A 10,688-nucleotide genomic window follows, 5' to 3' on the forward strand; every position below is an offset into this window, starting at 1 on the left:
AGAAATTTGTCAAAGATCGTCTCTGTCGCGTGAGGTTGCGAAGCTGTGCGGTCATGAAAGATTATAATTTGCAAGAGTTTTTAAGCATTGCGGTTTAAAAACAAGTGGTTTTAACCCGTTTAAGTGCAATTAGCAGGGAACGACAACTCATTTCAGCATATGCACGCGCTCTCTGAGAGACTGTGATCATAGAGCGCGTGAGGACTGAACCGAGTGCTTTTTGATGCCTAATTGGACTTGAACGGTTAAATACACATAGCTTACCTATGCGTCAAAGTGTTTTGTCCATCTTTGTTCTATTGTAGTTTGTATTCTTTGCTCTTTCTTTATCACAGTTTATTTATCCTCAGTAAGCTTGAGAGTTTTTTAGGCAAGTGTTTTTTTTTTTTTTTTAATTATATTGAAATTGATGATAATTATGAAATTTCAATGATATGGAAAATGTTGATATTATAATCTTATTTAAAGCAAAAATAACTATATTGTAATATATATCATTGTCGTGATATAAAATGACTCCTATCATGATATAAGATTTTGGTCATATCAGACCATATGGACCATCCCAGAAAGCTTGTCTTAGTTTTCCAGCCTGTCAAGAAGTATGTTGTGATTGACAGTGTCAAACGCAGCACTGAGATCAAGTAGTACCAGGACTGATATTTTGCCTGTATCAGTATTAAGCGAATATGATTTATTATCATTAGGAGCGCAGTCTCTGTGCTGTGATGTGGTCGGAAACCAGATTGAAAGTTGTCAAAGTATCCATTCGAGCTTAAGAATTTTTCAGCTGACTGAAAACAACCTTTTCAATGATCTTGTCTATCAGCTGCAGTAGCGGTGGTTTAGTACAATGCAGGATTTACAAAATGCTTTAAAAAATTAATTAAAGATGGGACAGTAGCCACTTTATTTGGATTTATGGTAATAGCATTTAGTTTCCAACAAACACTGTAAGCGGTAAACCAGTCACAACAGACTGAGCCGTTTGACCAATCAGACCAGAGTAGGCTCTCAGAAAGGAGGGGTTTAGGGATACTGAGACTGTGTCTGAAATCGGCCCCTTTTACACTTAAATATGGCAATATTTGAAAGGAACGGACATTTGTTGTGGTGTCCGAAACCACAGTGGATGTTATTGAGTGCACTCATTCAATTTCACAATGCAACGCAACAAGTGTACAACCAATATATGCTCAATGGCTAGAGAATACCCATAATGCACTGTCACATAATCACACGCAAATTAATTCCAGAGTCTGACCAGAAGATGGCGCCCCCAGCTGAATCATCCATCCATACATTTTCCAAATCACTGGTCCAATGTGGCTACAGTGTAATATCATCCTACAGTGTAATATAATCGTTTTCGTTCACTCCCTCAAGTGGACTATGTTAGTGAAGTAATGTAGTGAATTGTGAATGAGGGTATGGGGGTGATTTCAGACACAGCCTGAATCTTTGGATGAATTGTTTGAGAAGCTTTGAAAAATGCAGTGATGTGCAATGTATATAATGAGGAAACTAAAGTGTTTTTTGACCTTTGATACATGTAAAACTGTTGTAGGAGACCTCCGAAACTAAATTAGGAACCTTTAAAGTAGCAAAATAGGGACACTTTAATAAATTGGTCAGGCAACGCCTATTTTTACGAGTTGACCTATAGCTGATGATTTTTTGAAAATGGGGTACGAATAAAAAAAACATTATAACTCAGCAACTGTATAATCGATTAAGACAAAAATTAGTATGCATCTTTGATGGACATCAGTTGCCTTTTTGACCCTTGTGTTGCTTCAACCTGTTTCATCAAACCCGTTTAACAGCAAAGTCTTTCTTGAAACTATCAGTGAAGTGCTGTAAAAACCACATCATAAGATACATTTCAATTCCATCATTAATCATTCAGATCGGCCATTGTTGCTTGGACCCCGAAGAATGCCACTTGCAACTATATTTATATAGGCCTACCTTATATACATATTATTTTTACTGGCATTTATTGATTCAGAGCCTTGCATATCCACATATTCAGTGGATCACTAAAGTGCACACAATGGCATTGCTTAGGTCAAAGCAGAAAAAAGTTTTACTTAATACAAATATCTTGTAGGATTTCAAAGATAAATTAACTTAAAATTACAAACTAAGTTACAGTAAGGAGATCTAGAAGTTCACTTTTATAAATAGAGATGTTTTTTTGACAATTGTGTGGTATATGTGATACCAGGGCAGATGTCACAGTGCCCAAAAAAATGTGATCCTGTGGTTGTGTGGTCAGAGCTGAATGTACAGAGCTGCACGTCCAGATCGCCACAAAGAACAAATGTGCACATCTATAAACTGTGTAAAAATGAAGAGTCAGTCAGTAAGTATATTCAGACAGTCCAGATGTTTTGTATACATATTTCAACAATAATACAATATGGCACTGTTTGCTGCCTTAATAACTCTTAAAATCAGCCTGATTTTGGAAACCCAGCAGCAACTGGAAGTAGAAAGTTGTTTTCCACTTCTGTATTTGCTACATTTACTCTGCATATTTCTTGTTTAGAGGAAGTCAGTGTCAGACTCAGTCACTGTCAGGTGTGAGTCTCAGAAAGCTGTAGCTCTCTAATCAAAGACAGCATGATGAACCTGCTTTATGTCTTTTTATTGGTCCTTTGGTCATCTTTCAGTAAGTGGATCACATTTTTTTAGCCTCAGATTTTGTGTACTGTATCTACTGTAAGGACAGGAGTTAAAACAATTTCTGCTGTGTTTGTACAGATTCATCTGATGCATGGTACCTAAATAACTCTACGACAGGTGCATCATCTAATGACTTTAATCTAAACATGATTCTACATGTGTTCCTTTATAATATGCCAAACAATTTTAAAATACAATGATAGCAGTCAATATAATTTTTGCTGTGTTTTTGTACAGGGCTGCTTCTCTCTACAGCCTCACTTTCACCTTCACGAACAGGTGCATTATCAAATAACCTTAATCTATTTCATCTATACACTTTTCTGTCAGTATTCTGTATTCTGTTAATATAATTTTATATAATCTGCATAATATTTTATATATTCAGTCAATAAGTAATTTTTATCGCTACCTCAATCGGTTAGGTTCTCCTCCTCTCTATCTAAATAACTCTACGACAGGTGCATCATCTAATGACTTTAATCTATACATGTTTCTACATGTGTTCCTTTATAATATGCCAAACAATTTTAAAATACAATGATAGCAGTCAATATAATTTTTGCTGTGTTTTTGTACAGGGCTGCCTCTCACTACAGCTCCACCTTCACCTTCACAAACAGGTGCATTATCAAACCTTAATCTATTTCATCTATACACTTTTCTGTCAGTATTCTTTATTCTGTATTCTGTTAATATAATTTTATATAATCTGCATAATATTTTATATATTCAGTCAATATGTAATTTTTATCGCTACCTCAATCGGTTAGGTTCTCCTCCTCTCTATCTGTATTTAGGTAATCTCTGAAAACATATCTTTTTTCTCAGGCCTATTCATAATTTCATAAAAATTTCAGTTTAATAATTTATCAAGTCAAGTCAAAGTTTATTAATAAAGCACCTTTTTAAAACAACAAGTGTTTATATAAAAAGTGTTACATACAAAAAGAAAACATAATCAATAACACAAACAGTCAGCACCATAAAGGAAAAGCACTTAAGACACAATAAAACAGTAAAAGAAAGCAGCTCTTACAAATGATCCACCTGTGTATAGTTATCACATCACCTCGTTAAGTTCCCTTTGTTTAATATTATATATAATTTCTTTCTTTTTAAATTAATTAACATTACTACAGCACCATATTGGTACATCATGTTTAAGGCATGTTTAATTTCCTTCTTAATAGTTAACATTTAGTTTATTCATTTAGAGTTTCTAAAGTTTGGTTTAATGGTCATAAATTGAGCTTTTCAAACTGTAAATAAAAAATAAAAACTATGTGTCTCTTTTTATTTTAATGAAGCTCAAACCCCATCCAGGAGGAAATCATATTACTGGACACCAAGTAAGCCAGCAAATTTCTTGTGTTATATTGTTGCAGAAGTTTGGCTATGTAGTGATATTAACTCAAAGGGGAAATATTAATAATTATTCATAATAACTCATTATGATTAATTATGAATATTTAAATCAGTTAATCGGATTAACTTGATGTAGCTACATTAACATTACAATCGATAGATCTGTACATCCTGTGAACACTCAGAATCGATTATTAATTAATTCTAAGAGAATGGTATTTTTCATGGCTACAGAAAAATAATTTAGCTTTTACAGTGCTTAGAGCTGTAATAAGAGCCAATCATTTAAGAGCAAATTTATTCACAGACGGGGAGACAGAACCAAATATGTATTGTGCACAAGTTTATCAGCTAAATCACGAAACATAACTAAACTGACAAACACATATACACACACACGTCACACATAAATGGGAAAAATTATAAATAATAAAGTAAAACCGGAAGTGGGAAACAGGAGGAGCTATGAAGAAACAAAAAAAAAAGGAAAAAAAACATCAGTATTCATCATAAAACTCCTTTTTTTAATGAAGGAGGTTCACAATTTTAACAAACTAGCAGCAATTTAGTATATTGTACGATACTTGCATTAGGCCTCAGCCTTTCTTGAAGAGCATCCCAAATATACCGTTGCAGTAGAAAGTCCTGAGGGTTCAGTCCGATGGTGCTGAAGTTGCAATCGATATCTTCTGTGTTGAAAGTAGAATAGATAACAAACTTGCATGGTTAGTTTGAATCTTATTAGGAAAGAGTCCTTTTCTCTTCTAGTTAAGCACATTGCTGGGGGAAGGGCAGACCCAGGCCTAGGCCTTGCAGAAGCCCCCCCACCCCCCAATGGTGCAGTTTTACACCAATGCTCTCATAGACCAACATGCCCCCTTGGAGCAAGACACTGTATGCAAAATTTCAAGTCGATCGGACTAACGGTTGTGTGGTTACAGTGCCAGCTAGTGTCCAGATTGAGCCCATACACACGTGAACCGAGTTTGGTGCAAATATCTAATTTCGTTGTCGAGTTATAGCCATTTTAGTAAAAGTGGCTCTGCCCACATTGTACGTTTTGGCACCCCTTAGCAACCGTGAATCAAAATTTCAATTTTTTCGATAACTTTTGATATTCAGACGAATGATGCTGAGCAAATCCCAGACATGCATCTTGTCCGCCTTGAGCCAAGGATTCCAACAATATAAGACACTTGAGCCACTGTATAAGACACTGGGCCTAATGGTTCAGGAGTTATGAGCTATTTCATACTTTTGACCACTGTAGCGCCCCCGTCAGGCCAATCGGACGAGCCTTGGTGATGTTGAGGGTGGTAAGAGTACTACCAGCCCTCAATTACACCTAATTACACCCATCCGCTGACTCATCCCTTACACCTTAATGCACACTTAAATCTACCCATATCACCAAATCTGTCCCTAACCTTACTCATATCCCACCTCAATGGCAGCAAAAGTTTTTTGCAATACAATATGAACACAATAAGTACATTTGTAATATGTTCAAGTTCGTAGGGAAGGAAGAGGACAGGGTCGACTTTGACTGCTGACTGAGTTTTTATTTCAATAACAAGATGTCCAAACAAAAGTCTATGCAACGCACAATAAACAATCCACATCCACAGATGGGCTTCACTCCAGTAGTGCTCTCCAGCTCAGTCCCAGTGTCTCTCAGTCAGCAGTCCCTCTCTCTCACACACTCCTGTTTCTCCTAGCATTTTATCCTGTCTCCGCGCAAATTACTGGAATAAGAAACAGGTGTTCGTGATTTACATTTAACCCACTCATTTACCACGCGTCTCCCGACGCTCTCTCCTGCTGCAGACTTCGCTGAACCACGCCCCCCCTGCCACAACATTATACTTATTTTTTGAGTACATAGTAGTTAAGACCACCTAATATAAAGTGGGACCGATATTTTACATAAAAGGTGTTTACATATTGTCCACAAGACAAAAAACAGATGAATTTGAAGTTTATGTACCATTCTTAATACTGTGTGTCGTTACCTGGGTGATCCATGACTGTTTTTTGTTGTTGTTGTTTTGTGATGGTAGTTCATGAGTCCCTTGAAAAAAAGCACAACAAGTACAAGCACTACATTTTACAATAACTCAGCAAATGCAGCTGGTCTGCTTAATGTTGTGTGGTTATAAAGTGTGTGTGTGTGTGTGTGTGTGTGTGTGTGTGTGTGTGTGTGTGTGTGTGTGTGTGTGTGTGTGTGTGTGTGTGTGTGTGTGTGTGTGTGTGTGTGTGTGTGTGTGTGTGTGTATATTTTTGTTTTACTGAAGATCAACCCCCCTACACTATTAAAAATAGAACCTTTTTTTTTCTTAGCATGAAGAACATTTTAAAAATCTAATAACCTTTTCTCACTATAAAGCATCTTTTGTCAAATGGAAAGGTTCCATGGATGTTAAAGGTTCTTCATTGACTCATCAATGTCAATAAAGAACCTTTATTTTTAAGTGTGCTGGAGGAAACTGTATTACCCAGTGTAGAGCAAGTCAGCAGATTCACATTATTGTTGCTACTAATGCAAGAACTTCATTTTAAAACAACAGTTTTTGTTAAATTTCTACTTTGTTTTTACAATAATCTTTTTCTTTTATATTCTTTCAGATATCACAGCATCATATTGGCACATCCAAGGTAGGTCCTTGGATGGTAATTTCCTTCTAATTAGTCAGCATTTAAATAAATAAATAAATAAATATGCAGTATAATTGTTTTTATTTTATTTTAATCCATTTTACAGTTTCCTCTTGAAAGTCAGTTTAGGCCACAGTTTGGAATTAATAAGCATGTCTGTCAATGTGATTTCAGATGCCCCAGTGCCCAGTATCACAGTGTTCAGGCAGATGCAGGACAGAGAATATGTGATGGTGATGTGTTCATTTGGCAGGAGGTTCCCTGAGAGCTCTTTCCAGCTGTTAGTGAAGGGTGAACACAGCTACATACTGAAGAACCCACTGCTCTCTTCAAATGAAAAGTGTGTGTTTGATGTGAATGTGAGCTCATCTGTTTCCTTCACCTGTGTGCACGAGATTAATTCTGCGGTGAACCAGCAGAGTGAGACCTACACCTACAGCCCATCTGGTAAAACATACTGTAAATACAATACAAAATTGGATTTTTAAAATTATTATAATCCTAATGTTATTATGTTGGTATGTTAGTTTTTGACACCTCAACATACTGTATGTCAATGTGCCTAAACACTTTATAGATTATTATAGATTTTCTTCTGTAGATCGAGTGTTTAATGAGGTTTCCTTCCGATGGATTAATGGCAATAATACAGTGGCATACTAGTACAGGCTCATTATTTCAGGTACAGTAATTGTAAAAAGTAAAAAATAAATAAATTAGTGTGTTTCTCTGTTTTATTTAAGCTCAACCCAGCAACATGAGGACACCGTATTTCAAAGCACAGAGTAAGTCATCACACTTGCACTGATGCATAATTTTGGTTATTGATTTTTTTTTCTATTTAAATTAATGAACCTTACTAGCACCATACCGCATCAAATGTATAATTTAATGGTCATATACAGCCTTGTATACAGCCATATGATATGGTGCTAGTAAGGTTCATTAATTTCAATACTATGGGCACATCAAAGGCACATAGGTCTATAGTTTCCTTCTTATTAGTTAAGTAAAAATTTCCTTGTAATAATTTGATGGCCATATACAGCTTTTCAAAATTATAAAAAGCTTTAAAAAAATGCAGCTATGTGTCTCTTTATTTCTTACAGAAACTCAAAACCCCATCACATGCACACCGTGTTACAAGACACCGAGTAAGTCAGCAGATTTGCACTCTTGCACTGATGCATAATTTTTTTTTTTTTTACATTTCTATTTAAACTAATGAACCTTACTAGCACCATATGGACGTATCAAAGGCATATATACTTTAACGGCCACATACAGCTTTTCAAAATCATAAAAAGTTTTTAAAAAAATGCAGCTGTGTCTCTTTATATCTTATAGAAGCTCAAAACCCCATCACGAGCACACCGTGTTACAAGACACAGAGTAAGTCAGCAGATTTGCACTGATGCATAATTTTTTTTTGTTTGTTTTTTTACATTTCTATTTAAATTAATGAACCTTACTAACACCATATGATATGGTGCTAGTAAGGTTCATTAATTTCAATATTATGGGCACATCAAAGGCACATAGGTCTATAATTTCCTTATTAGTTAACATTTAATTCAGTAAAAATGTCCTTGTAATAGTTTAATGGCCATATAGCTTTTCAAAATAATAAAAAGTAAAATGTGTCTCTTTATATCTTATAGAAGCTCAAAACCCCATCACATGCACACCGTGTTACAAGACACCGAGTAAGTCAGCAGATTTGCACTCTTGTACTGATGCATAATTTTGGTTATTGATATTTTTTTTATTGATATTAATGAACCTTACTAACACGATATGGGCACATCAAAGGTATGTAGGCCTATAATTTCCTTCTTATTCATTTTGTTAAGTATACAGCTTTTCAAAATTATAAAAATGTAAAAACAAAATGTAGCTATTAGGGGTGTGATGAGACGGGTAGCTCAGAAGACGAGACACGAGATTGAGTTCACGAGAACGAGACGAGACAAGATTTTTACAAAGTATTTTTAAGAAATCCTCAATGACGAAATACATGACTAAAAATAGTCTGCAGGTGCATTTGAAATGTTTTAACTAATCCTCTTGCAATGAATGTCCTTTCAGTTGTACTTTCTGAGTATGAATTATCATATGTAAAAGACAACAATTCTCAAGTACTGTAAAAGGTTTTGCCACTAACTCAACTGACTGACTTCTCTTCTGTATGATTTCAGTCTCTTCAGGCCTTACTGTACATGATTTACAAATTTTGACCTCCTAACTGAACTCATTTCCACAAATTGATCATAGAAATAAAAACATAAAGTATAGAAAATGGTAACACTTTACAATAAGGTTAATTTGTTAACATTAATGTATTAACTAACATGAACTAACAATAAGGATACATTTGCTACATTATTAATCTTTGTTAATGTTAGTTAATAAAAATAGTCATTCATTGTTAGTTCATGTTGGTTCACAGTGCATTAACAATAAGTGCAACTGTGCAACCATAATCAAAGTCCTCTCAGGGACTGCTCTCATCAGGGAGCTGCTTTCAAAATGCTGGGTATTTAAATCACGTTTGAATGTGAGCTTTTGTTTACGCTCACTTTCGCGATCGCATGTACTCTGTGAATAGGGAGAGGCAGGCGACCGTTATTTAGCTGAATTGAATGGTTTTTTTTAATTCTATAAAAAGCAAAACGACAGTGAAGGCATAATGTAAATGTAGCAGTGACATATTCTATCCTAATTTCACCCTCACACTCTGCCATGGCAGTATCACTCACGAGAAAACTTTTCACCTCGATGAGAAATCTTGTCACATTTCAATCTCGTCACACCCCTATAGCTATGTGTCTCTTTATAATGCATTATTTTGGTTATCAAAGAAAAACTGATTTTATTTCTTTATTTATAAATATAATTAATTTACATTACTAATCCCACTATATATGGGCACATCAATTACATCGAGACCTATACAGTCCATCTGGTAAAACATATGCTACAAATGGCACTTTCATCAAAGATAACTGAAAACTATTATAATCCTAATGCCTAATACTTGCATGTTGGATCCAGGCTCTTTGAAATTACATCTACTGTATGTGCCCTGTGTGTCTCTCAACTTGTGACTGTAAATGTATTTTTCTGCAGTTTTTCTGCAGCATGAGGAAGGAGTATCTTCATTCTATATAGGCCTTTTCTCCTTCCTTGTTGTTGGTCTCATCATCATGACTGCGGCAGTGATCGTGACCACCCTTAAGAGCAATACTAAAGGTGTGTGTTCACACAAAAAACTCATATTTAAGTCTGATATTCATTTGCACATATAAAACTACTAAATACATCATTTATGTTATAGCTTTTGGTTTTAAATAGGGTAGAAAAGCTACAAAAAATAAACACATCTCAAAAGAGCTGAAGTAACACCTAGATCTCACTTGCTCATAACATGTGTCTCTCTACTGCTATGAGACTTTTTCACACATTTATTTAGCTGTGTTTTGACACATTATGCTGCTGTACACGCCACAGTTAGCACTCTTATATTGCACCATCAAATAAGAAAAAAGTCAGCATAATGCATTTGTTTCAACAGTGTGCTTTTTTGGTTCAGTGATTACTGAGACAGAAAATGACTATACTAATGTATAAGGCGACATCCGAGTTTCTGAAGAGGAAAGAAGAGGCAAACGATCAATTCAGACTGATCCAATCATTTTCTGCATGCTGAAATGTAACACCCTTTCAACATAAACGCACACACACACACACACACACACACACACACAGATGGATTTAACTTTTACTTTTATGTTTAAATATATATATATATATATATATATATATATATATATATATATATATATATATATATATATATATATATAGACATGTGAAAAAGAAAGGACACCCTTTTGAATTCTATGGTTTTGCGTACCAGGACAAAAATGTATTCACAAAACATCTTAACAAACGTAGCTCCTACTATGCCGATT

General features: G+C 35.0%; 1 protein-coding gene across 3 annotated transcripts; it reads left to right on the forward strand.

Annotated features, from left to right (window-relative positions):
* The first annotated feature begins 2,292 nt into the window (after positions 1-2,292).
* Positions 2,293-10,471, forward strand: LOC137026844 (uncharacterized). Of its 3 annotated transcripts, none has more exons than XM_067394391.1 (14): positions 2,293-2,368; positions 2,555-2,677; positions 2,770-2,808; positions 2,929-2,970; positions 3,273-3,314; positions 4,002-4,043; positions 6,685-6,714; positions 6,889-7,173; positions 7,458-7,499; positions 7,824-7,868; positions 8,062-8,106; positions 8,376-8,420; positions 9,844-9,966; positions 10,289-10,471. In XM_067394391.1, exons 2-14 carry the CDS (start codon positions 2,629-2,631, stop codon positions 10,342-10,344), a joined length of 885 nt encoding a protein of 294 aa, XP_067250492.1. In that variant the 5' UTR covers positions 2,293-2,368; positions 2,555-2,628; the 3' UTR covers positions 10,345-10,471. The 3 variants fall into 3 exon arrangements, with proteins under 3 accessions (XP_067250492.1, XP_067250494.1, XP_067250493.1); XM_067394393.1 differs by having other exon boundaries at positions 10,307-10,471; XM_067394392.1 differs by having other exon boundaries at positions 6,889-7,161.
* The last annotated feature ends 217 nt before the right edge of the window (positions 10,472-10,688 follow it).

The sequence above is a fragment of the Chanodichthys erythropterus genome, chromosome 9 (assembly GCF_024489055.1).
Source record: "Chanodichthys erythropterus isolate Z2021 chromosome 9, ASM2448905v1, whole genome shotgun sequence".
Classification (NCBI taxonomy): domain Eukaryota; kingdom Metazoa; phylum Chordata; class Actinopteri; order Cypriniformes; family Xenocyprididae; genus Chanodichthys; species Chanodichthys erythropterus.